Source organism: Coloeus monedula (genome assembly GCF_965178545.1).
Source record: "Coloeus monedula genome assembly, chromosome: 7".
Lineage (NCBI taxonomy): Eukaryota > Metazoa > Chordata > Aves > Passeriformes > Corvidae > Coloeus > Coloeus monedula.
In genome coordinates, this window is record NC_138787.1 from 30,940,707 (window position 1) to 30,968,210 (window position 27,504).

A 27,504-nucleotide genomic window follows, 5' to 3' on the forward strand; every position below is an offset into this window, starting at 1 on the left:
CCCATCCCACTGCTGTGCCCCAGCTGTGCTGCACATCTCATTGTCACTCAGACAGCTTTTGGCAAGACATCCAACCATCCTCATTTCACCCCAGCTGCCTCTGCCTCTCCCCGCCAGCTGCCCCCCAGATGGCAGCCACAGGCCAAATCCTCCCTGCCCTCAGCCTGGCACCGCACAAACCCAGCTTGGCAGCCCTGTACCAGCGCTCCTCGCCTTGTTCCCAAGCAGGGTCACTCCCGAATCGGGATAGCAGCTTCTGGCAGAAGCTTCCAGCCTCTGACCCTGATTTCACCCGAGTCTTCCTGACAGCAGGCTGTGACCCTGCTCGGCAGGACAGCCCCTCCACAGTAACTGTGTGCCTTTTAGGAACCTCACCAAGAGGTCTGAAACTCAGTGCACTAAAAGTTCTGTCACTAGGGCTTTTCATAGAAGGTGGTTTTCCTAAAGACTCCTACTTCTGGGCACCACAGAGTTATGCAAAAAATACCAGCTTTCTTTTGAAAGAAAAAACATGATCCCAGCTTTTATGGAGAGGTAGAAAAAGTTTGAAAACAAGCCTCCTCCAACACTCCTTCTTTCCCCATCGTCTAGAACATTAAACTGATGTGCCTAACATACAAGAAAAACAAATCCTGATTTTTAAGCCAGTTTAGTGGTTTCTGAGCACTCAGGAGGAGAAAGATCATACCGTATTTTGCTCCCATTAAATCAAGCCACTTATTTTTGTGCCTCTGTGCTCACATCCAGACTTTGGGTCAGGACCTCCAAAAGGCTGTGCTTTTGTCATTTTTGGTTATTTGAACAATTAGTCTGAAACAGAAAAAGCCCATAGGAAAAACAACTAAGAGAAATAAGTTATGGCAAGCAATTTCCAGATTCTCCAGTGCCATCCCTTTAACAAGCCCTGGCTGCTGTGCCCATCACCCAGAGAGCCCCAGCGCAGAAGCCACACTTTGTTTGTACTCCCAAGGGGTGGAAGCATCAAAAACATCTGCTTATGAGAGAAGTCAAACCCTACTAACAGAGGGCACTGCTTGAGCATCAATTTTGTACCAGACCAGCCAATCTGTCAGAAAAAGTGCTCAACCTCTGGAGTAGAGGCTCTGTGAACAGCACATTTTGAGTGGGAGGAAGAAGGGCAGCAGAAAAGGCTTTGAACACTTGGAAAACATAGGGCTTTTCGTTTGGGAAAGGGCTCGGGTAGACACAGACAAATAAATCGTCAACTTCTCTACTGACTTCTTTCCATGGCTCAAAGCAGCCAGCACTGCACATCAAGAGGCCAGGCAAGGCCAGGCCAGGCCAGGCAGCCTGCCCATGGCACAGCTCAGGCCCATGGCCAGCACCCAGATGGTCAGCACCCGCAGGGATTCGGGGAGAGCTCAGGAAATTTTCAACAGCAGGGATGGGTTTAGGATCCAGCCCCTGGGTCATGTCAGTCTGGCAGACAAAAGAAGGGTGGCAGGTTGGCAGCAGCAGCCCCAACCCCTGGAGCCCCCTGACAACAACCTCCTTGTGCTAAGGAGGCTACTACATAAACACAGACAGACAAATGTCAAGGGTCTAAGGTTTCTGTGAAACCTGGAATTCATCCGGCTGCCTCCACTCACACCAGGAGAGAGCTTCCCACACTCATTTATCCACAACGCAATACTGAAACAGCAAAACAAACACTAAGAGGTTAGTAAGAAGTAAATAGTGCTTTTCTGAATGTTGTTTATGCCACACACCATGGACCTGTGCATCTTCCCATTGCAGTGGATATTTATATCCTGAAGCACATGGGTTTAGCCAAGATTTAAGTCCCAGCACTGGCTGAGCTCACCAATCATCAAAAATAGCACTGGAGATGCAGACTAGTGAAACCAAAGGTGAAGGAATAAATGCAGGCTCAAGCTGCTAATTCAGCCATGGATACCACAAGCCCCATCACCAGCTGGACAATACTGTCAGCATCCCCCACAGTGCAGCACTGCCATTACAAAAACCCCCCTCTTCAAGAAGCACCCAATCTTCTCACTCACTTGGGAATTTTTGGGTTCAGTGAGAACTGGGCAATGAAGACATGGTTTTGGAAACTGCTGTCTCATGAAGACAGCCGAAAGCTATCCGGGGCAGGCGGATTTCCTGTGGTAGCCCTGGCCAGCCTTTCCTCATTTTCCTTCTCTCTGCTAAAGAAGTGGAGCTGAAATGCAACCACGAGATACAGCTGATGATCCATCAGAAAGCCAAAATAGGCAGTGAGAAGTCATTTCCTGAAAGAGATCTAAAGCTGCCTTTCTTAAAATAAAGCCTTCCTTTTTTTCCTTTTTTTTTTTTTTCCAAGTAAGCTCAGCACTCCACAAATCCTTGACTTCTACTTACATTAGCTCCTCAGCCAAGCCTGCCACATGTGGCCTTTTGGATGGAGACCCAGAGCTGGGAATTGGAGCTTTCAGGTCCCGCTGCCAACTCTGTTACTGATGCAGGGAGAGCTTCGGGGCAAGGGCTGGTGCCAGATCCTCCCAGAGGTACAGAGCTTCATCCTGAGTGGGGGCTGCTGGGATGGATGTGCTGGTTTCCTTTGAGTCATGGGCCCAAATACCATCCCACCACTCTGGGCATGCGCTCATCCTTGGCTTTGTGCCCCCTATAGCACCTGACATGGAAGGCACTGCAGGAACTGCCAACAATTTATATTATTCCTTAAGCCAGATCAGAAGTGGGGTGTGTGTGTGAATCCTCTGGGGGTTTTGCCCCTACTGTGTCTCCCTCCAAAACTCTAACTCCAAAAGGGCCACTTTTCCTATCGACCTCCATCTCTTCACGTGCAGGTGTTCATTGGGTCTCCCACAGGACACAGCACCACCTCTCTCACAGCAGTGCTCCTCTCTCCAGCCAGCTCTCCAGCCCCTCACAGACTTGCTCACAGATGAAAACCCCTTGAATGCAGACCTCTCCATTTGTTTCCTTTCTCCCAAAAAAACCTGACAAATAAAGCTGCTTGAAAAAAAAGAATCATTCTCCACTTGGCTCTCCCAATCCTGCCCAGATACCACCAACACCCATGGGTGCAGAGCCAGGAGCTTCTCCCCCACTTGCACACTTCTTGGCCCGTCTCTGCCCAGATCTGTTTATACAACTCTGCACTTCAGCTTTAGTCACTCTGAAGGCTCTGGAAGATTTGGAAATGACATATGGCAACCACGCAGCTGCTGAACGGCAGAGAAAGGGCTTGAGAAAAGCTAAAGGGCTGCAACCCTTCCACCAACATATGGTGCCTCCAGGAAGGACAAGCTTCATTCTCCTGCTCTGACGCCTGAGCAGACTCCTACCAGCTCCTACCATCCCAAAAAAACTCCAGATATGTTCTTAAAATAAAACTTGGCTCCAGAAACAAAGCTGCACGATTCCAAATCCCTAAACTCCAGGGACAAATTCTATGGTTCAGGTCCATCCTTCAAAAAAAAAAAAAGCAATTTAATTTCCATCCTGCTGAAGCCCAAATGCGTTGAATGTCCTTTCTGCTGGACCTTGTTGAGAGGAATGGGCTCTGGAGTAGAGACATTCTTTCTCTGCAAAATGCAGTGCCCTGGGAGCCTTGCCCAGTTCTGTGTTTGGATGCAAACACATCATTTGGTGCAAGTTTGCCAAAGGTCCATGGTTTTGGAACAGATTTCTCCCTTCACAAAGTACCTGGAAAAAGTCAGAATATCACTCAAAATAAGACCAAAAAAAAAAAAAAAAAGAGAGAAAGAATGAACACACAGGCTGTGCTGCACTTCCCTGTCAGGTCAATTGCTTAAGCTCAATTTTTTAAACAAAACTGAGCAAAGTTCACAGGTTGTCAGTGCATGTCAACAAGAAACACAGAGACCCAGAATTCCACTCACCTGATGAACTGAGGCTTTCATCTGCCTTTAAACCCCAAATACAACATTCATTTCCAAATGTGAATTTCTGTCAATGACTATCACCAGACAGACCAAATTCAGACACCAAACTCACCAAGATGATGGCCAGTAGAGCATTTAAAGTAAGTTTGTTCTAAGACAATCTAAGCTTTATTTTCTGAGTTTATCTTGGCAGGGGTTTTTTTGAGCCTTCTATGGGGTTCCTGGGCCTGGGAGGGGGCAGCTGCACAGGACAGGGGCTTTGGGTACGTGCATGAATCTTCGGATGACACCTCCGGTTGCAACCCACACACTGTGCCTCTTTAAGAGCAGAGCCCCAAGAACAGAGCTGTGGCTCCCATAAAGACGTCAAAGGCATCACTTCTGTATTCTTTAATTCTGCCCAGGCATTTAATGCCTCATTAGCATGCATTAACACTTGCTAAAGGTCCGCTCAGGGACAAGGAGAAACCACAGTGAAAAGAGGCAGGAACAGCAGCGCTCTGTGTGGGTTGGTCCTCAAGGAGCTGCTGCCAGATTTGGGGAGAGCTGCAAGGCTTGGACAGCAATGAGAGCCTGGGCAGGGAAAAAGGAGGGGTAACAAAGGGCAGCTTTGCCTTTTCGTGCCAGGAATAGAGACTCTGGGAGAGCAGTACTCGATACACTGGGGAGAGAATGTCCAACTCAGTTGCTGTTTCAGTGAAAAGCCAACACAATCCCTTGGTGTGAGCAAGGTGGGGCAGGCAGGGTATGCCTACTGCCAGGGAACGCTGAGGAACATGAGGAACGTGAGCACAAACACAAATGGAATCATCATTTGTGTTCCTGTGTGAAATCCATGCAAAGATCATCAAGTATCTCGAGTTGGAAGGGACCTGTAAGGACCACGGAGTCCAACTCTGCAATAACCAATAATATTTAACAGGCAACAATGTAATGCTAATGCCCGGTGGTGGAATACCAAATACTGCATTTAATTGCTGTGAAAGAAATCCAGAGGAGCATATCCATGGCATACAGAGCATTCCAGCTAACAACCATCCACCTGCACTGACCTACAGCCACCTCTGACCTGAAGCACAGCATGGGGGTCGTTAGCAGTGCAATTAGAGGGGGAACCAGGCATTTTTACATTGCAGCTACAAGCACTGGCCATGTTTTCACAGGTCACAGCCAGCAGACAAGGGATCACCCCATGCTGTTTGTCCCAGCCCAGAGGCCATTTGAACTCTGGGATCTTCAGCTTTTTGAACGGGCACAGAGCAGGATGGGGAGGCGCACACTCTCAGAGGAGGACAGTGGCATATGACTCGGTATTAAATTGAAAAGAGAAGAGAAACCAGGTTAAGGGGGAAAAAATAAATTTGGAGAGGAAGAAGAAGAAGAGAGAGATTGGGGAAGGATGGAAATGATGCCCCAGGAGGAAGCGGTTTCAGGAGCCACCCAAGGACCGGAAATGTGAGTAAACACATGCACTGAGTCAGCCTCATGCTCCTCCAAAAGGCCACTGAGGATCTGTGTGCCAGACTTCATGAAGATGAAATTTGGAATGCAAACACCTCCCACAAGGGTCTCAGCCCCTCTCTGCATTGGAACTATGAGCCACAGCTCCCGGAGATGAGCACACCCAGAACACCACGGGACACCCTGCTGAATTTGGCCCTGGCTGATGCTCAGGAACGCTTTGCCTACAAGGAAAAAATCAAACACTTCTACAGAGGAATGCTACTGCCAGCCAGCCACTCACACAACTCAAGGGTGGAATCCCTCTCCAGCCTTTCAAATCATCTGGGAGCTCAGGGCGGGGTGTCCCTGCTCCCCATCACAGAAGGTGCCACCCTGGTGCAGGGTTCGATGCAAGCACAGAGGACCGCAGGCTGCCCGCAGTGCCTAAGCATGTCCCACACACGTCCCTGCAGTTTCTGCTCCTCTTCATGCTGTGTAAAGAGCAGACTTTCTCAATGACACTCCACACTAAAGGCTGAGAGGTTTCAAGTGTTGCTCTCAGAGCTCAATGCTGTCCGGCAAAGCACGGCCAGACCCAAGGCACCACGGAAAGCAGCCTGGGATGACCCCAGGGCTCAGACACCAGCTCTTGTTGCCAGAACGAGGCCTAAAAGCCAACATCCCACGTGTGTCAGCAGCAGCAGGCGCCTCCACAGTTCCTTCCTCACCTGTAGAAATGTTTTCTAAATCACTGCTTGAGCAGTCACGTTCTACTGCTCCAAAACATTGAAACAGCATGGCAGCCCCATGCTCTACAGGAGGGCAAGCAGGAATGCAGGCATGCCAACAGTTCAACAGCTGGCCTCAGAATAGATCCGGTTTATGGATACACACATTTGAAAAAAAAAAAAAGGCTTTTTTCCTGGTTTGGGACTTGGACATCGTGCAGTCAAATTACACTGGACACACAGCCAAACAGCATCTGCAGGGAGCTTTTAAGCAGGGCAAGAGAGGCATCAGTCCAAGCTGGATGAAGGTGGATTCAGTTGACTGCTCTTCCCCACCACAATCCTCAGCCCTGCCTGCTCCAGCTGACCTGGTCCTTACATTCTTTTTAGGCTGACCCACTGGATGGGAATAAATGGAGCTGACCTAAACCTTCCACTTCTTTACGCCAATCCATGTGACGAGAGTTAGTAGAACAGTTTAACCCCAGAAAAGGTAGAGGACAGCAGAGGTGCCCTATTTGATTTGTTTCTTATTAAATGTTTGTAGTCTATTCTTACTGGAGCCAAACTGTTTCACCAGTGGAGGGGGGATGTAAGCTGGAGAGGGGATGCCCACACAGTGGTGACACCAGGCACTGGTGCTCTGGCCTCAGTTCCTCACTGCTATGAGACACAGCAAGTCAGAGGTTTATTTTTCCTTCTTATTCAGGGGGATTATTTTGTTTTACCCATTTATTCTCTGGCACGCAGACATCTCAGGACAGGACCTTTGGCTGAGCAGCTCCTGCAGGTGATAAAAGCAAAGGCCAAATGGGAATGCAGCAAGCAGAAAGGTTTTTAGGAAACTTGAGGATAAACACGCAGTCTGACTGAGTCTTGACCACATTGTAAAAGAGAGATGCTACAGCAGTGCCATCTCTTTGCTGTTTGTTCTGGCCCATGGCTATTCAGTGGCACTGTAGGCAAGAGACCTCAAGGTGTCTGAAACCAAGTTTGTGGGCTGCCAAGGAGCCATGGGCACCCCGTGCCCCACACAGTGTGACAACATACACATACTGCTTTGTCTTCTAGCCCAGACTCAGCTTGTCTCTAGCTCCCTGTCCCCTACCCTGCTCTTTGGTGGGAAAAGGGGCATTCGCAGTGCTACAATGCCCTAATGATACAGGGTTTTGTGTCAGAGGACTTGACTTGGTTTTGCTCACCCCAAACCACCCTCCCATGCCCTGCACCCCAACAGCACCCGCAGCCACTGACCCTCGAGCCCCCAACCTGCTGCTAATGACTGGGACTACTCACAAAGCAACTGGTACTGTGAGGTTACAGCACAGTGACCCGAGCTGACACTGCATCCTCTGTCACCAAAATAAGCCTCATATGCTGGTAGATGTGTGCTCTCCATCCTCCTCCCACATGGGAAGCAGAGAGGGATTGACCTGCGGGGCAGCTGCCCCAGAGACGGAGCTGCATCTCCCTGCAGCTGCCTGGCTCACAGCTGCACTAGCACTTAGCAACAGCCAAAGGATTATTTTTAACTTCCATATTTATATGGTCCCTTTGTCTCTCCCCTTCAGGTTCTCTTTTACTAGGCAGTGCTCAGAAAAACCAACAGATAACAAGATTTGACGTGACTTAAAAGAAAACATTGCAGATGTGGTTTAGGCTCTGTTCCCTCTCCTCTTTCTGCCACAGGCCACCCTCTTCCCTTCTGGCAGGGGTACATTTGTCACAAGCCACCCCACCCACAGCACAGCCACAGGCAGTGGGCACAAAAGAAGCTCTCCTTCCTCCCCAAACCACACTCAGAGGTTGATAAATCAAATACTATCCATTTCTTTCTTAACAGCAGCTTCTGGTAAAAGTTTAGGCATTAGGAATGAAGATAATTAAGACCAAAAAAAATGTTGATGTGTGTCTGAAAGAGGTGGATCACCTTTATTCTCACATCTGAGCTTTCAGATGCACACCAGCTATTACCACCAGGACAGTAGTTTTATTCACCACTGGGTAGGTGAATAGTAACTACAAAAGTATGTGAGGAAGAAAGCCTATTTCCACAAGATGTGTCCATGGGCACAGTGATTTGTACAGTAACAAACCCCATCTAAAACCCCAGGGTGGAGATACCAGCTGGGGAATCAAACCCAAGTGCTACTCTCAAAGCACGGGGCTCCAATGCAGGACAAGAAACTGGGGCACTGGCCCTGAGCCATCATCCCACTGGCTCCCCTCAACCACAGCACTGTTAAATGTGCTACAGACAGGGGACAGCAAAAACAAATTGCAAAAGCACGAGTGAGATTTCTAACATGAGGCTGTGTTAAAACAAAAAACCAAACCAACCAAACAAAAAAGCCTTATCTTCCTGGACCTTCGTACAGGCTAAAGCCTCCCTGAGCTTCCCCATTTACTGAAACCAAGAGAGGAAGCATTCAGAAGTAAATACTGAGGACTTGTATGAACTCAGCAGTTTTTGAAGTGGTTTCTGCAGGGCAGCAGGAGCTGCATCACACATCAGCTTGGCTATTCTCTGCAAAATAAACCCTCGATTTTCAGTGAGCTGTCTCTTCCCACATCCCATCTCAGAAGTGATTCTGGCACTTGCATGTACTTGCAGGTTTGACACCCGATGCTTTATTGCTGACCCGAGTTTTCTGTGTCACTGGAAGCCCTGTGCTGGCAAGGGAGGCCAGACCAGCTCCTGTGCTCTGAGGCATCATTGCCGTGCTGTGCTTTAGCCAGCCATGACCTTTAGTCACCTTAACCAGCTCAGATGCTCACAGCTGCTTACAAGCTAGAGAAACGTTGAAGGGCTTCATTTACAGATGCAAAGCTGTTTATAAATCTGATTTATTGTCTAATTCTAAAAAAAATTAAGATGAGAAACCACAAAAGACCCGATCCCCCAAAGCTGGACCACCATCAGTAGCTGCCGTGTTGCTCAGGCAGTATGGATTTTCAGGATGAGATCTTCTGTGTTTTAGGGGGAGGAATGGCTGCAGCATGACGAGTGCTCTTCCATAATTAGAGATGTGCCTGTGCATAACCCGAACCCTGGACTGAAGGGCATACAAATGACACTCACACAGGGAGCTGGGGAACAGTGGTGGTGGGTAAGGGCAAATTTCTTTAGAGACCCATATGATGCCATATTACTCTGTGTCTCCCCATCCAAGAAAAAATAGATCTGGAGCAACTGAAGCTAATGAAGCTTGGCCTCCAACAAGCCAGTCTCTCTTCATTAGAGGCAAATGTGTGATGCCCTTACTGGGGCCTCTCCTCCCTCCTGCCACCTAGTTTTATGGGACCTTCAGGAATGCAATTAGGGCAGAGATGTTTCCTCCTTTGTCAAACTGCTTGGCAGGCAGCCAAGGAGTTCAAAAGCCTGTGGGTTGTGCAGCCAGCTGCCCCTTCCCCAGCCCAGCTGCAGGCAGGAGGGCTTTCAGCCCCTCTCTCACAGCCACCCACATTTCAGAGCAGAGGAGACAGAGTGATGTGCCAAAGATCTCAGGGCAAAAAGGCACCCTCTCCACTCAAAATAAAACTGGGAGTAAAGCATTTGAGGGTTTGGGAAGCAACTGCCTACTTTGTCAGAGCACGGTGCTGAAGATAACCCAGCTGCATTTCTTTTAGAAGAACAAAACGCTCGTGCAACCCATCCCCTATGGCCCTTCCAGAAGCTGGATTAATGGTTTGAAACAGCTACTCTGGAGCTCTTAACTGGACTTGGGGAGCAGCAGAACAAATGCCACTTATTAGTGACTAAGTGACATTGACTAGGAGTTGGATGCAACTTGAATCAGCATTTACTCCATGTTATAAATTACTCCCTTTTCCCACCTGCCTCACAGATGCAAGCACATTAAACTTCCCACTAACAGGAATTAAATTCTTGCTGCTTCTTCAGATTCTCTCTCACCCAAAATCTGCTTCTCCACTTCATGGGGGGGACTACAAAAGGACTGGAGCCATGGGCAGCACTGTCTGCAGGCATCTCTCCTCTCAAATGCTGAAAAAATGAGGCTCCAATATTTATAAATGGATCCAGGAATGAAAATGTTTTTTCCTAGCCAAAGGACCAAATGCCAAGAGACAAGAAACCAGTCCATTTCAGAGCATCCCACCATGGCTTTTGCTGGGAATACAGGATGCCTGAGCATAACATGCCACCCATCCCTGTGCCATGGCAGTGACTCAATGGGGACAGCTTTGCTACAGATCATAAAAGGAAGAAATGCCTGAGCTGGTGATGGGCTCATGGGGCCTCTGGGCTGAGGCATGCCATAAACCACAGCCACGTAGGTGCAAAGCAGTTTGCCTGAGTGGATTTTTGCTTCTCAGCTCAGAAAACTGTGCTTTCCTCCTGGTGCTCCCAAAACCTCAGCTCAGGCTGGACTGGCTGTTTTCTCCCTAGCTCTGTCTGGGATGGGCACTCCGAGGTCCATGGTATCATGTTGTTCAACAGCTGGGGCAGGCGCAAATGCATTTGCTGGGGGACACCACAGCCTGTGTGCTAAACCTGAGGTGGGGTTCCAGTGCTCAAAGTACAGTCAGTCAACAGAAATGCACTGAGAGGCAGTAACTGCCTTCTACACAACCAGAGGATTCAAAGAGTATAAGTAAAACCCTTGACAGCAGTGATGAGATTCCCTCATGGATCCAAGCCAAGAAACTCCCAAGCAAGGACAGACTGCAGCGAAATGACAGCTCCCTACATGCCACTTTTTTGGTTTGTGCATTAGCTAAAACTGTTGGTCTCCCCCTACACTGGGATTCAGCCTGTGAGAGTGCTGGGCACAGAGATGTCAAAGCCTTTTAGGGACAGACATTGCGCCCAGGAGAAGACAGAGTGAGGGCAGGGTGTCATTTCATCCCCTAGCAAGAACAAAACCGGCAACCAGCCACTGTAGCAACTGCCCTGGCAATCAACCTGCTCCCAAGGCATCAGCCAAACTCTTCTGGATGCCAAATCTACATGTGCTGGTGGACAGATGGTTAATGCTGAGCTAAACACCTAAGAAGGCCCCACTTGTAGGGGGCAGAGAGCTTGGTCTGCTGGAAGCCCCAGGGATGTTTGTGTGGCAGAGGGCTGTTTGTTAGGGGCAGCTTTGGGCATAGCCCTGCCATGCAAGCTTGCGGTGGGCTGGTAAATCCCAAGCCTCTTGGCCTGACAAAACCACCTCAAAATGTTGTGTCACTGGCACAGTGCTTGCTACAATTCAGATTCAGCACCATAACTGCTGGAATTTAAGAAAAAAAAGTAAAAGCCGACAAACCACCCCACACAGCCATGCCAGACTCCACCCCATCCCTTGAGCAAAGAGCCTGCTCGGCCTCAGCCTATCCTTTGTTTTCTTTCATAGCTATGGACTATGAAAGAAATTATTATCATGGTCCTAAAAAAGGACTTTTAAATTAATTTTAAAAACTTCAGCAAATCCCAAACCAGCTGTGCTGCTCCTCCCAGCACCAGACACCCTCCACAGGGACAGAAGCAAGCAGGTGCTACAGAAGATAGACAACTTGCTTTCCAGTGGAGCAGCAGAGCTCTGGCCCTCCTGCTGAACGGGAAATTTGAGCAGAGGTGTGTCCTTCTCTTGCAGCAACTGCTATACCAGTAACTTACAACCTCTCTTTATATCATTCTGCCCTGCTTGCTTGTAAATATACTCCTTATGGGTGGGATCATGCTATCAAAGCAATGTGGTCTTCTGGAGAAACCCCAGGCAGTACTGCTCCTAATTACTTCACAGTTGAGTTTAATTTCCCCCCCATCTACTTTCAAACACCTTTTTCCTGCTTGCTCACCCATCTTTCCACTCTTGCATCAGCAGGAAGAGCCCCCCAGATCCCCCAGTCTGGGCATTCACTGTCAGGGTGAGACTGGCCTTTCCCATTGCTCTGCAGCAGGAAGCTCCAGGCAGTTCCAAACCTCGAGTATTGCCTGCCTCATCTTCAGCAGTGACAAAGTCACTAGCCAGGCTACAGGAAAATTAACACAAACATCCTCTATCCGCCTAAAAACACAATCGCCTCCAACAGCCAGAAACTTGCAACCAAAGCTTACTTGCCCAGCTCTGAAACATGCGGGCAAGATAAACAGCAGCAGAAAAAAAACACCACTTCCCTGGAGAAAACATAAAAAGTAACTATTTTTTCCAAGCTTACTCTTGTTTGGAATTTTTGTCCAAGGTTTTCAGCTACGGAAATATTTCACTTGCTTGAAAGCAGGCAAATTTTAAAGAATAACCCTTTGCCCTGATCCAACTGAGGGAATTATGTCCAAGGACTAATCCAGGCAATTATGTTCAAGGTAAATTATTTGACCTTGGACTGATGAGGTTTTAAAACCATTTTAGCAACACAGCTAAATAACTCTTCTACCTTTATTTAAGCAAAGCTGACTGGCTACAACTTTCCCAGTGAATGACTTGCTTTCCCAGTGGGAAGGGCAATCCATACATAAAACAGGGAATTTAGGAATCTTTAAAACAGCTTTTGTCTAATAAGTACCAGCCTGAAACACAACCGTTCCTTTCACCTGTGACATGCCAGGGGATTACACCAAATACTTCATCTTTAAAAGAAGATTGTTTCTGCCTAGGCAGGGAAGGATGGCACACATAGCAAAAATCCAACCTATGAACACACCAAAAAGCCTCAGAGGATTCAAGCCTGTGCTGGTTTAATCTTTCCTAAGGAAACACATCAATGTGCAAGAGATGTGCATAGTTACATCAAAATAGCACCACCAAAGCCAAGACTCTGCTCATCTCCGTGGGACCCAGGCAGCAGACAAGCCTGCAGGGAGAGAGCCTTTCACTCCAATGCTGGAAACCCAGTTCTGACAAGGATAATGCAATTTTTGCTCTTTACTGCAAATGTCTTTAAATCTCTCCCTCCTTTTTCCCATAAGGAAAAGAAAGGGAGCACAGACTCCTCCAGAAAGAGGGCAGATCCCCTGCACACTCCAACCCAGCAACCTTGCCCATCTCGGGGCGCTTTCCCCACTGCCACGACGCGGAGGGCACAAGGGAGGCAAGGCTCCTACCTGAGCAGAGGACTCCCTTGTACCTGGCGCAGGAGAAGTCGTCGCACTCGCAGAAGGGCCCGTAGATGTTGCCGAACTCGCTCTCGTAGCAGAGGCACTGGTTGCAGCTGCACTCCCCTCGCCCGCTGCACAGGGGCTTGCCCTCGGCCTCGCGGCACAGCGCGTGGTGCAAGACCCCGCTGGCCCCCTCCTCGCACTCGCAGCGGGCCCCCAGGTAGCCGGGGTCGCACTCGCAGAGCCCGCAGGCGTAGGTCCCGTTGCCGCTGCATTTGCCGCTGGCCGGCGCGGCGTGGCCGGTGCAGCCACACAGGCAGCTGTAGGTCACAGCCACCTCCAGAGTGTCCCGAAAGCCGGCCGGCTTGATGGTGAAGGTGTGGGATGTGTCCTCGGCGGGGCAGCTCCGCGCCTCCACGGCCACCTCGAAGGACACCTGGAGGGCAGGTGGAGATGTAAGGTAACAGGTGTGGCCCCAGAGCAGCTCTCGAGGGTGTTCCCCAGAAGGAAGAGCAAATGTCCTGGGGAGAGTCCATGGAGCAATTCCACGGAACAGGGCCCAGCTCAGCGCATCAGAGCTTCATTCCAGCAAGGGCAGCTGCACCAACATCTGCCAGTCCCATAAGGGGTTGGGCATCCTTAGCATTTAAAAACTCTCTGTTGTCAGCCATTCACAGCAATTTTCCCCATCAGGAAAATATAATATTGGTTTCTGTGAAGTGGGAAGGAACCTGCCTATTCCCATGAAATAAACAGGGCAAAACTCTAGCAAACGGCCCAGTTTTCATGTTATTAAAACCAGAAAACTCTCTCAAAACAAGCACTATCAAAGACCTAACCAGCACAGCAAAGGGCCTGAGGTGCCTAAAAGATCATGGATTTAGGAGGTTTTATGGGACTCCTGATTTGCATGTGGTAATGTGTATCAGCCCCACAGTCCCAAGCTTTTGGCATGCTGCTCACAGGCCATTTTTAATGTACGCTTCTATCAAGCCTGGCTCAGAAGGGTTATACAGATCATTAAATGGTTATACATCACACTCCTGCTTGTTTTATGTTGCTAAAATCCAGTGTCAGGGATTTTCTCCTTGAGAAAACTAAGACCATACTTTGGTTGCTTGCTTGGCCCCCGATTTAATCCTACTCTTTGTTAGGGCTGGCCAGCACTGCCCAGAGCTGCCAGTTAGCAAGGAGGATTAACCTTATTCCAAGGAAATGAGACCCTTTCCTAGGCCTCAGGAAGGAATGCTTTCTCACTGGGGACATTTGGGGGTCACCTCAAGCTCTCACTGCCTTCACTGTCCCACATGTTAAGAGGTGATGCAGACAAAGGCACAGCAGACACCCCCAGCGGCAGAGCTGCACCCCCAGGAAACCTCCCTTGACCCCCTCCCATTCCCAAGGCCTGAAGCAATTAGGATAGAAGCTCGAATTACAGAGGAGAAGGAGATCAGAAAGCAAGCTATGGGGATCAGGGTAATCCTGCTCCCTTTCACCCACTGACACCCACAGCCCCAGGACTAAACCCTGCCAGATTAGGGTCCAGTGCCAGCATTATCCTCTTTGTGGAAACTTTCTTAGCAGGAGTCAAATCTCGAGCCACGTGGAAGCAATGGGGCAGAAAGGAGCTGAAAAGAGGGGGTGGAGGGACATGACCCCCAGGACCCTGTGGCACCTCTGCCTGTGCAGGCACCTCAACACTCAGGGTGTCCCTAAAACAGAGCGGTGCCAGTGCTGGCTCCCTGCTGCACTCGCTGCCACATCCTTTATGGCACAAGCTGCAGCAGCTGGAGCAATCCCCCTGCTCCTGCCAAAGTTGGGAGTCCAGGATCAACCACCAGATTGACTCTGCTTCCTTGGGGGTTCAGGTTTTGCTGTAAGAACACGGAGCTACAGGGATTGCTTATACCCACCTATCCAAGACCCAGTAAATGCAGTTAAAAAAGCACGGCCACCTCCCTTTTTAACACCTCACATGATCCTTATTTGGCGGGGTAAAACTCCAGCTACTGTTGACTCTTTCAAACTATTTTTATATGCCACAGCACTGAGAGCTCTGGTATGTTTGCAGAGTCACTCTTCTCAAATAAGGCAATCAGGCTGCTAATGAACCCACACCCATTGCCTCAGACAGCAAAAGTTGGAATAAAGGGAGGAGGTTCCCTGCTGGCCTGAGCCCTGCAGCCCAGCAACCCATTTATCTGCACCAATACTCAATCTCAACAAGCTAAGCTTAGCTTCTCTGCTTTTTAAAAAGCACAGGATGGATTATGCCATGTTAACATTTATTTCAGTCTGCACTGCCATCCAATAACCCTAGGAAGTGAACACAGGAGAGGAGGGTTGCTGCCCACGGAATTTCACAGGTGAGAGTGTGATGTGAATATCTGGGATTAAAGGAAAAAAGCCCATTTTTGACTATTGCATCCTGCTGCCTGATCAGGATGTTTAGCTCACTGCTGTAGACAAGATGCCTGTATTCCCTTTCCTCACAGCTCACCTTGGACTGACCTGCACCACGCAGAACTACTTCCAGCAGAGCCACTCTCTGTGGGTTTCTATAACATCATGAGGAAAGCAGAGGAAAATGAGCAAAACTGTGTTTTATTGCCCAGGAACAGACTGAAAGGCAGACTCACCGTATCTCCAATTTTGAGATCCCCACACTTCCTGAGCCCAGGATAGGACAGCCCGTCCTGGCACGTGGCAGTGAAGGTCAAGCCAATGTCCTCAGGGCTGTCCCAGACTGTGAGCTCCACCTTGGACCGAATACTCTGGAAACACAATGGAAAGCAAACCATCAAGCTCCCAAAGACAGATGGGTTTCTTCTGCTTTACTCTCTTCTCCCGGTGTTTCCAGAGGGTGGGTAGGACATCTCTGCACCTATATGAAAAATAATCAACCCTGCACACACATTGACATTTGAGTTTGACTTAACCAGCCCAGAAGACTTCTGATGATCACAACTAGATTCACAGGGAGCTGCCTACCACCCCTGCAGGTGGCTTATGCCCTCTAGGATGGGTGTGATGGACACAGCAGCCAGTACTGGAAACCTATGGATGCACAAGAAAAAGAAGAGAACATTCTCAAGCGCAAACGGAAAACTCTGAATTGAAGGTCAGAGCTTTGTGTGCACATTTGCACCTCCTCCTCCCCATAAACCTGAGCAAAGTGCACAGCCTGATTCTCCACTGGCAGCTGTCCTACAATGTCTGTTGTGCAGCACAGAGAAGATGTGAAACTGCACTAACTCTGTCCTGCTTTCTTCATTTTACCCAACTGGTCAGAAAAATGTATTCTCCCTCCTAAAAGAAAAAGCTGAACAAAAAGCACCCTTTCATAAGTGTCAGCTGGAAACAGCACCACAGGAAAAAATAAATGAGAAATCTCTTTCTTTGAAAACACTTTTCAAAGTGAAGAGCATTTTCCATCTGTGAGGTTTTGGTGTGCTTCAACCCCCTTTCTTCTGCTTCTCATCTCTCTGCCCTGCTGCATACACAGACTTTTAAAGTCACAACAAAATGAAGTTTATAAATATTAATTCAGAATGACATTGTTTTGTTTAATTCTTCCAATGGCTGGAACTGATTTTTATACCAGTGGTGTCCAAAAAAGACAAAGTTTTTCAAAATGGAGCTTTTTGTACAAATATGCTTATTATCCAAAGCCAACTTCCAGCTCCATCCCTCTTCCCCTTGTCCCCAGCCCTCACCAAAGTGGCCAGATTAAGGAAAAGTCCTAAATCAGACCTCTTGCCGGTACATGTGATGACAAAAGCAGGGTTCACGTGCCAGCAAATGGCCAATACTTTTAGAAATGGACAGGAAATAAACGAGTTTTGGCTGGGTGAATCGAAACAGTCCTTGAGGAAAGAAAGGAACAATTTCCCATCTCTCTACTGTAACAGAGAAGCCGTTCACAAGGTAGCAACTGGGACCATATGGAGCATCCATCGCCTGTGAGCTGAACACTGGGTGTGCCCATAACTCTATGGATACTGCTCTGCCCCAAATCATCCTGTAGAAATTAGCTGCCACGCTGATAAGCTCTCCTGTCTTCTTTCCCCTAGTATCCCATCTGGGGCATGGCAGAAAACAGGACACCAGGCCAGGCCTCAGTATGACCTTGGACAGGCTCATCCTGTGTTCCTGCACAGATGCCACATCCTCTTATTAGCCCTCTATAGTCATGCTGTTACCCTAAATGCAATGCCATTATTGTCAGCCCCTTTGCACTGTTACACACCAGTGTCTTCTGACAGCACCACAGCCACCACAGAAGGCAACTGCTGCTGGCAACAAGAAACACTCCCAAGACCTGCCTGGATTTGGTTTAGGAATGTGCTTCTTAAACCAACATCCCATTTGCTCTCTTCAGTCCAAACCCAGCCCAGTGTCTGGGCATGGCCTCCTATGAGCTTTTCCATTTCCCAGGTATGTTGAGATTTGGGGGAAGGGCAGGGAGAAAGCAGTCCCTAATCTCTTTTGCTTCACACCTGGTGGGATGAGAGCAAGGGGACAGCATGCTGGGCAGAAGAAAAGGGAGATGGAAGATGAAGAGATGGGGAAAAGCAATCTTGAGCAAGTCTGGTGTGTGCATTGGTGGAGGGAAGCAGATGAGAGAGGACCAGAGCTGGACAAAACACTGAAGGGGAAAGACTGAGCCCATGCCCACAACACCAGCCACTGCCACCCTGCAGGAAAGGACAGTCCCTGTTGCAGATGAAGGATTTCTCCATGCTCAGACTTTCCTTTACACAGGGAATAAAAAAAGGTTCACTCCCACTTGGGAAACAGAATTTTAGCTGTCTCCCTCAGTGAGAATTTCCTCCGTCACTTCAGGAAAAAAACAAAGCTACCAAGAGGAGACGGGCTGGGCGGGTGCCAGGTTTCCGGTGGCCCCAGGCTGACCGTGGCACAGGCGGGAGCTGTCAGCTCCTGGCAGCACTCCCAGGGGTCCCAGCCCATACCCACCACCCAGGCAAGAAACTAACCCCAGTCTCAGCAGTCGGTCATCCCACAGAGCTCATTCCATGGGGCACCTTGGTCTAAGCACCCAAGTGGTTTCCAGCCAGCTGTGCTGGAAAGCTCACAAGCAAAGAGAAGGAGGGAGCAGTGGGGCAGCCACAGGATTCCCAGTGGTTTTCATCAGCTTGTATTGATCTGCAAAGGCTTGAGGGGTGGTGAAATGGAGGCAGGGATGCATCTTACAGCTGCAAAAACAAGGCAAAGGAGGTTTCCATGTGATGGCACATGCAAACTCCACGTGGAATAAACATTCACTTCTTTCTCCCCAGCCAAGCATCTCGGCCACAAGAACCTCCTTCCTCAAGGGGACAAACTGGGACAACTGGGCTTTTGATTAGCAGTATCTCCTGGGCCTCATTAGCAGCATTAGCTGTTCATTGCCTTCCTGAGAGGGTGAAGCTTTGGGAAGCACTCTTTCCAAGGGCATAACCAAATGCTGCTTTAACTGCAGGGAGCTGGGGGAAGGAAGGAAGAACTTTACAGGTCATGCAAAGCACAGCACAGTCCTACAAGGACTCTGGATGTGTAAACTCCTCCAAAGCAGTCCTTATTGACTCCCTGCACTAATGAACATAGTACCAAGAAGACCTTGCAGCCATTGAAAGCTGTGTCCACAGGTCTCATGCATGAACAACCCTACCTGACCTGTTAAGGGGTCAGATCTCCAACCCAACACCCAACAATATCCTTGCAGGATCATGAAGACCTGACCCATAAGAATTTGGGGAGAAGTCAACACAAATGTTGACCCTAACTATCCTATGATCTTGCAATTTAGCTGCTTCGAATTGATCTGCTCCCTTGATCTCCATGGAGCTGGATGCCATCAGGTCAGCAGTACCACCCCAGGTCCCTTGCTGTCCTCCTCACTGTGGCAGGGCAGGCTGCACTGGCAATGCCACACAGGCAGCTCCTTTGGGAGCGTGGTGATGTTCACAGGGTGCTGAAAACCACTGTGGGCTGCTCAGAGAGCAACACAAGGATGCAACCTTATCTGGACCTGGTCCCATCCTTGGGAGGCCTCTGAACATCAGATAACAAAGTAATAATCTATTTTACCTACTGGTAGGGTGCTCTGAGAGAGACCTGTTTTAGGTGGGGGCTGTGTTTTGTGGGTAATTCTGCACATGAGAGACATGAGATGAAATTTCTGCTCTTGGGTATCCATGCTTCTTCTCCTCACACACCTTGTTTCCCTCCCCAGGGTGGACATCCCAGCTCCAGGAGAGTGGAGAGGAGTGGGGAGGGAGGTGGCCAAGCCGGGTGGAGCTCACCAGGGGGAGCTGAGCTGGCCAAGTTCTTAGCACTCCTCACTTCAGCAGCTGTGGTATTAAAATGCACTTACATTGTAGGCTTTGACGATCAGCTCAATTATATTCTTGGAATCTTTGTGCAAAATCTCCACTGTTGTTCCAGGAATCAAAGTGGTAAAGTTCTTAAAAAAAAAAAAAAAAAAAGAAGAAAAATTAAAATGTTGAGGTGCAGAGAGGAAAGCAGAAGATGAGGAGGGATTGACCCCATGCCAAGGACACAGGGCACACACACTGCCCTGTCACCCAGTGGTGTACATGGTATGGTTTGGCTCCCATTGATGTGGAGCTTTCAAAAGTAAAGCATTGCTAATGAGGTATGTCAAATATTAAACAAAGCTCATGGCCATGGGACAGGGACAAACAGACCTGGCTCTGCTGCTGAAGGGGGCAAGACCCAGCTGCTGTGCACTGCAGGGAGGGAGGGACGGCTGTCCTGACTTCTCTCACAACCCTGAGCATCCCCAGGAGAGGGGGTGGAGAATAAGCTCAGCCCTCCCACTCCCCATGGGCGAACAGCAGCATCCAGACCATAGCAACATGGCTGCTTGTTGTTCCTGCTTGAGCCTCGAGGGCCTTGGCAGAGGTTCCCGAAAGCAACCCCGCCTGAACCACCAGCCCTGCATCCGCAAAGCAGCAAAAACCCCACAGCTCCAGACACAGGTTGGCCATTGTGCCTTGGGTCAGCTTTCCTTTTGGAGGGGTGAGCAGGAATGGCAGGACAGTTCAAATGGTGTGTGGCACATCAGGGCCCTGGACTCGGTGATGGAAAAACACAGCTGGGCAGGAACGCTGTGCATGATTAGGTAATGGGATTAAGTCACTGCAGAATGGGCCGAGCAGGTTTCTGCTCTCTGGCACGCTGCACGCTGGCAGCCGTCCGAACCTCCAGATTGACATGGAGTCTATTTTAGGTCTTCACATGCTCACTAACACATATATATATCTGTTTGCTCTAAGAAGCTTTAGTGCTTTCTGCTGAAAGGATTAGCAGGGCTGAGCCTTGCCTGCCTGCACTGGGCAGCCTGTGGCCGCATGCATGCACCCTTATCACTGCACACACATGTTTACCACTGCATACACACGTTTGCAGCTGCCTCCACTCCCCAGGGCCTTAAGAGGTTTTTCAGTCTCCCCCCAGCCCAGGCAACTCAGCAGCACTTACCTTGTACAGGATGTAATGACTTTTTGTAACAGCGAAAATCAGGTGGATGTTGTTTTCAGCAAGTTTCTCCCCAAGAAGTGCCAGGGAAGGATAATCCTAAGGGGGGAAAAAGGGCAGAAAGACTGGTGGGTAACATGGAAACAAAAACTAATTTCATTGCTCTTCTCTTCCCAACAGCAAAATTCATTCCAGACGCATGGCGTGTTTTGTTGTGGGATGAAGTCCCTGAAGTACCAGAACAATCCCAACTGAAATAGTAGAAATCTGTTAAATATTTCCAGAGCACTCTTCACTAGACTACATGACTGACAACACCATTAGCCACAGCAACACCCAAAACACTGGGTTTATTTCTTCCTCCTTCTACTTTGCCATCAGCAGATGCATATGTGCTAAATGGCTGCTACCTCGAGGAGTGCAAGGCAGGGAGATCTAGAACTGCAGAAGTGGAAATGTATCATTTTTTTTCTCCCAAAGCAGAAACATCCATTGCCTGTTCTTTCTGCATACTGGGACCATAAAGAGATTACAATAAGCTCTTAATTCTGCAGATTTCCCAGGCAGAGAGGATGGCAGGGAGACACTGCTCTAGCAACAAAACAACGAACCAGCGCTCAGTTTCAAGAGACCCGCTTGAGTTTAAAACTCCTGCCTGCTTCTGAAGTGCTGTCCTTGGAAAAAAACATCTCATTTACTTGCAGACTGGAGGGCTGATTGAGAGCCTCTAAGATTCAAACATAGAAACACCAAGGCAGCATCCCCATGCCAGCTCCCCAGCATAAACTCCACATAACGGAGCCAGTTCAGGGACTGTGCTCCCTTACATATACATCCACTTGCAAGGATTGCACAGGGGGTTCCACTGCAGAGCCCAGCTTCTGGCCTTAACACAGCCACCCAGATTCCTCTCCCCTTACAAGGTGACATTCAGGAACAAAAATCATAATTAGCATATGTGATCTGCTGAATAAAGCACCATTCTGCAGAAGGATGTGACAATGAGGTGGCAGGCAAGTGCTCATTCATCCCAGAAGTTTCCTCCACTGAGTTAAATTTTTTAAAAGGGATAGTTTGCCTGTTTATTACAAAGACTCATGTTAGTGCTGTGCTCAAAGGCTGTGAATAAGAGGAGCATCCTGCTGTACTTGCTAGTGTAGCCACATCACGGTAGATACAGCCTCCTCAGGAAGAGGCTGACAGTCCTCTGGACATTTTAGAAAATGGATGACATATTCTGTTTCCTCTACATTTGCAGGCAAAATGTAATGCTTTTCAGGACACCAAGTTACTTTTCCCTCCCTTGCAATGAGCCCTGAAGGAACTCACTAAGTCTCATTTTTGAACATCACAGGAGCATTCACTGTGGGGGAATGCCTAAGGGAACAGCAAATTTTATTTGCAAATTGGAGAAGCTGGATTAAACCAGGCACTGCATTTGCCAAAAGCTGCTGGAATGGAGGTTGGCTGGTCTCCAGAGAGGTCCATCAGCCCCCAAGGTCTCCAAGGGCTGGGCCCCGTGCCCCGCTCACCAGCTGGCTGGACGCACTGTACTCGTTGGCTTCATTCAGGTGGCACTGGCCATCGTGGGGCTGCACCAGCCCCCCCAGCTTCCCATCCAGGGCTATGTGGGGCACGTCGTCCGTGGTGAAGACCAGCAGATGAGACGCCTCCTTACGCCAGCCGATCTTCTCCTGGGAGAAAGCAAACCCTGTGAGACAGCGGCCTGCCCCTGCCAAGCCCACGCTTCACCCCTCACCCTGCACATGGTCCCAGCCACGTGCCTGGCCAGCAGCAGACCCATTAGCATTAATTAGGAGAGTACCATGCTCCTGTCTACCCATCCCTGGTAAGCAAGCAAAATGTCAGGAGCCCATCCAGCATTTCCCAGCATCTCCTTCCAACACGCTTACTTTAAAAGGCATGAGGGGAGGTATGCGGACTGTCCACCAGACCTTCTCTACCCAGATCCAAGAGTAAGAATTTCAGCTGCTTTTACAGTCAAAGGAGATCTGCCAACTTCCTCCACACACATTTAACCTAACCTTGTTTCCTCAGCTCTGTGGAGCAGCCAAGGCAACAGCAAGAGCTGCAACATCCCCACTCAGCATTTTCATTACTGCCCACTCAAACTGTTTCTGAGCTGTGATGGACAAAGCGAGGTCCCTGCCTGAGGGGACTGGCTTTGGTGCACCCACATTCATGCCCAGGCAGTCTGCCCTGATCCCCTTCTGCACACATCTCCTGGAAGCCGTGGTACCTCTGTTATTTCATTGTACACCTCTACACATGCCCTGAACAGCTCCAGCCCCCTGCACCACAACCCAGGAGGGCAGGGGTGCACACAGCCAGAGCAGAACAGGGACCTTTGGCACTGGGCACTAATCCCACACAACCCCTATGCACAGTGCTGCTCTAAGAAACTTCTGCCTATTTAAAAACAGGGTAGTGTCAAGACATGCTGTAGAGGTCCCGATGAAAGCACTGAGGTGTCAAGCACAGCACATGAAGTGTCCTCTGCACCCTCCTTGGTCCCTCTGTGCAAGGACCAGACATTATGGACCGTCTTTGCATGAAGAGAGACACAGGAACAGATTTTTTTCAACTAAAGGGGTAAGATCTAGATTCTAAACATTTCCCTCCCATGGAGCTTCCCCAAGTTTTCATCAGCCCGAGAAGCAGGTCTGTAATGGTGCCTGTAACAGCATACTGAAGCACTTTGTTGCAATGGAAGTGGAAGGAAACAGAGGTGCCCAAAGGAAATTTTTGCAAACCACAGTGCTGCAGCAAACCTGCTCTGCTCAGTGGCTGCTCCTGCTGCCAGGTCACTGCCAAACTGGGTGGGCTGGGGTCTTGCTGCTGACCATGGCAGGGAGATCCTGCCATGGCACGGACTGGAGCCAGAAAGCTCCACTGCCTGGAGCTTCCCCTTGAGCTGGTCACACTGCCCATCTGCCTGCAAAGACACGGCCCCATGCCTTCCCTGCCCACACACTTCCAGCATCCCCCTCCCTCCAGACCCTGGCTCAGAGCACCACCACACAAATCCTTAGGGAAAGCACAAGGGAAAAGCTAGTAGAAGGTCACTGATGGGAACATGGTGCAGATGGAGATACCCAACTCCTCCAGAGCTACTGCTCAGCTTATTTAGCAAAACCCAAACTCTGCCCTGTTTACAGGAAGGTGCTGGCCCTGCCTATGAAAAGCACTGGCGTGGGCAGGGCAGAGCAGGGCAGAGCAGGCAGAAGGGTGCAGAATCACGTCTGCCAGTGCAATTTTCACCTCCAAATGTGAGTCATAGCCCAAAGCCTGCTGATTTTTCCGATAAATATAATTCTTGCCTCGGGGACACTATTACAGAGTAGATTCCTATTTCCTCCCTATTTCAGAAGGTTTCTTTAATGACGTTTTAAAGACCCCATGATGCATATAAGGCCACAGGAAGAAATCTTTGGCAACACACATCCTTTACCATGCACCGGCACGTTACAGTCCAGCTCAGGAAGCAATGAGGATTTTTTGCTCTGGGAAGCAGGATTCATTCCACTGAAGTTACCCCACTGGACAACAGGCTAAAACTTCATGCCAAAATGTAACTTCTTAAGATCTTAACTCAAAAGTGGTTACAGCTCTAATAATGCAAGAGGCAGTTTTCAGTCTACTTGGCCACCGGACAGAAGCCCATCCAGTTCACTTTTCTTTGAGTGTCCAAAGCTGATTTCTTTTTAAATTATTAAGGCCAAGAAACTCCCAAAGAGATCAGAAGGATTAATCTGAATTTCATTTCCTTAGAAATGTGCTGCAGACAAAGAAAAGGAGCTGCATTCAAGCAGCAGTTACGCAGTCACTTCAGGGGTGCTGGTGCTGGTCACCTGCCTGCTAAGCCCACCTTTAAATCACAGGTTAAGCATTCCTTTGCAGACAAACTCTCCATGCCTCCGACACAATTTCCAACATCAACAACATCAAAACTGCCGGGGCCGCTCAGTTCAGGAACTCACTCCCACAAAGCAATGAGCACCCACAGTTTCAGTGCCAATATCCAGGCACCAAAAGCATGTGACACCTCAGAGCATGGAACCAGGTGCCTTGGATGGGCTGGCTGAGCCAACGCTGATCCCACACCAAAAAAGCTGTAGACCTACAAAAAAAGCCCCCCAAGGAGGCTGGCATGCCAAGGAGCATCTCACACTGCCTCTGCCAGCAGCTTCCAGGCACTGGAAAATACAGCTCTTCAGCGTGCAGTTTCCACTGAGAAACCCAGAGCAGCACTCTGCTCCGCTTAAAGCAAATAACCAAGGAGAAATTCATTTATTTTTATTGGACTGGGATTGTTGAACAAAAAACCCTGCACTGATGCCTACCCCCTCATCTGGTTTTTGATCTGTATGGGTAAGAAGGATTTTTAAAGCAGAGGTGGGACTGGACCCAAAGCAGACATGTTTCCACAGGGAAACCGGGCATGCAACGGATCCTGCCCCTACTCCCACAACCAGCTGCAGTTGCCTTCTGTATCCCAAAAAAACAGCTTCTCACTCCATACACCCAACATTGGCTGGCAAAACTGCCACAGCTGCCTCAGCACAGCTCTCCAAATACTATTGAAAAGGCTGCAAAGCCTGTATTTCCATGCCTGAATAAATACCTACATTTATACTTTGGGCACTGAATAAAATCCATTCAATTGCCAACACTCGGTTGCCAGGAGCCCCCCCTGGATTCATCAATTTGTCAAAAACCTCACCAGTTTCTCACATGCAGACCTTTTTGGAAGCAAGAAACAGATACAGGTGCAAGGCAAGTATGCCTTAGGGATCAAAAGCCAAAACCTCCTTCACTTGGTACTGCTCTGAAAGGCACCCCAGTGTCTCCCAGATGCCTTGGCTATCTCCACATACCAGTGTCTAGCAAGCACCAATCAAAACGATTCCAAAAGATGCTCTATTTTCCAATCTAGCATTATCTCCTCGCTGCATCTTAGTGTGTAAGATCTGAAACTTACACATGCCACCGAGCCATATGAGGCTTGCACTTAGAGAATGGCAAAAAACCAAAACACTGCAAATGGAAAATGTAATTATGGAAGGCTGATTAATATTCCTGGCTTACTATTTTAGCATCAGAATAAAGGCTTGTTGTCTCTGGCTCTTTCATTGCCTCCAGAATAACATTTACCATATCTTTATCTTTCAGAAAGGAGCCAAACTCTGGGCCTGCTCCTCAGTCTGTATTAGCTGTACAAAGTTTCTCCACTCCTTGGGTTGAAAAGCAGGCCAAAAAATGACTCGAGTGCTACAGAGCCCGTAGGCAGCTCATGCAGCAGAAATGCTTGCTATGCATTACAGTGTAAAAGCACCTAGTCAATGCACGAGGTGTTGTTTCTGACACCTCACAAAGGGAGAAGAAGACCTTGTTTAGACATCATGGCTTGGAGACAGCGAGGCTCTGCTATGCCATGACCAGCTCTCCCAGGGACAACATCCTTGATGCTCAGCACAAAGTACTTCATGGGCAACACACTACATGTCCCCAAGGCAGGGGACTTTCAAAGGTGATAACTATCCTGGAAAAAGCTGGAGCATGCCAGTGAGATGCAAGGGGGTACCACAGCAGTGATGAGGAAACCCACCTCAGAAGTCATCAAGGTACCTATATGCTGCTCTCCTTGCATGGGGGGGAATAGTTCCTGAGTTAACAAAAACTACTCTGTTTCTGGGGGTTTCATCCCCATGATACTCCATTAGACACTGCAGGATGCAAAACTCCATGCAAAGAACATCCTCATCAGCAAGCTGCACTTCACTGCCACCCCAGATGTCTGCATCCCTCACCCATCTCAGTGGTGTTGAGCCTCACCACAACCCACAGCCGCCAACCAGTCTGGGCCATCACTTGGGGACCACAAGGGAAATTAAGCAATAAGTTCCTATTTTGACTATGGGACCAAACATCCTAATGTCAATCAGCTGACCTGAAATCCTGGCTTTTTAAACTCAGTCTTTGCTGCTCATGGCTATGATCAGAGGCAGCTGCTCTGGGACTGCCAAGGCAGCACAAGTCATGGTACAGCCAGTTCTCCTGCTTTGCACACAAGTCCCATGGACTTCCTTTCCCCCACCCAAGCTCCAGTAATTAATTAACTGCTGTGGCTGCAGAAATTCGCTGTCATGACCTGCCACATCATGCGAACAGTCACGCATGTGCACATGGTCACCTTTGCTCACCCTTCCTAGAGGGTGCTCATTCCTGAATTTAGATGGTACCAGCATCTAAATTAATCTTCTAAATTTAGAAGGGACCAGGTTGTGCATTCAAGAAGCACAGTTAAAGATTTTGGTCCTTACAACAGTCTGAGACTGGCACAAATATATAGGAAATATCTTGCAGGTCTCCTGCCTTCCACCAACACTTCAGAAATGAGCCCTTGTGATACACACTGAAGTACTGCTGCACCATAGGGGAATATTGTCCTGTTTTTGCAATAACATGGTGGAAGGGACTGCAAAAACCCACATGGTGAATGGCACAACTGAGTCACCATCCTGAGCCATCTCTGCTCTAACCATGGGAGCCACCTCTCCAAAACAGAGAAGCACTTTATACCCAGACAATTACTGGGAGCAGCACTGTAGTTGTGCCAACAACAATATCCGTGGGAAGATGACTGTTGGGTGGCATCAGATCCAATGGGGCAGGTTCAGCCCTGCCAAGACCATGAAAGCACAGCGAAGCCAACCCAGGCAAGGAAAGATCTGGTTTCCCACATGCCTGCATCCCATCACTCCCACAGACCATGCCTATCTCCCAGCTCCCATAATTCAGACCCAGAAGAAAACATGCCCAACCAAAAGGATTTTCAGCAAGGCTGAAGCAAAGCCAACTGCAGCAATAGGGGAAAGAGCAAACGGAGCCT

At 49.0% G+C, this 27,504-nt stretch overlaps 1 protein-coding gene across 1 annotated transcript in view; it reads right to left on the minus strand.

Annotated features, from left to right (window-relative positions):
• ITGB5 (integrin subunit beta 5) overlaps positions 1 to 27,504 on the minus strand; it is a 57,988-nt gene that overhangs the window by 10,172 nt on the left and 20,312 nt on the right. The window contains exons 6-10 of the mRNA XM_082284635.1: positions 22,124 to 22,285; positions 20,595 to 20,690; positions 19,465 to 19,554; positions 15,728 to 15,862; positions 13,095 to 13,524 (exon numbers count right to left, since the gene is read on the minus strand). Of these exons, the coding sequence (XP_082140761.1) occupies positions 13,095 to 13,524; positions 15,728 to 15,862; positions 19,465 to 19,554; positions 20,595 to 20,690; positions 22,124 to 22,285 (913 nt within the window). The remainder of the gene's footprint in view (positions 1 to 13,094; positions 13,525 to 15,727; positions 15,863 to 19,464; positions 19,555 to 20,594; positions 20,691 to 22,123; positions 22,286 to 27,504) is intronic.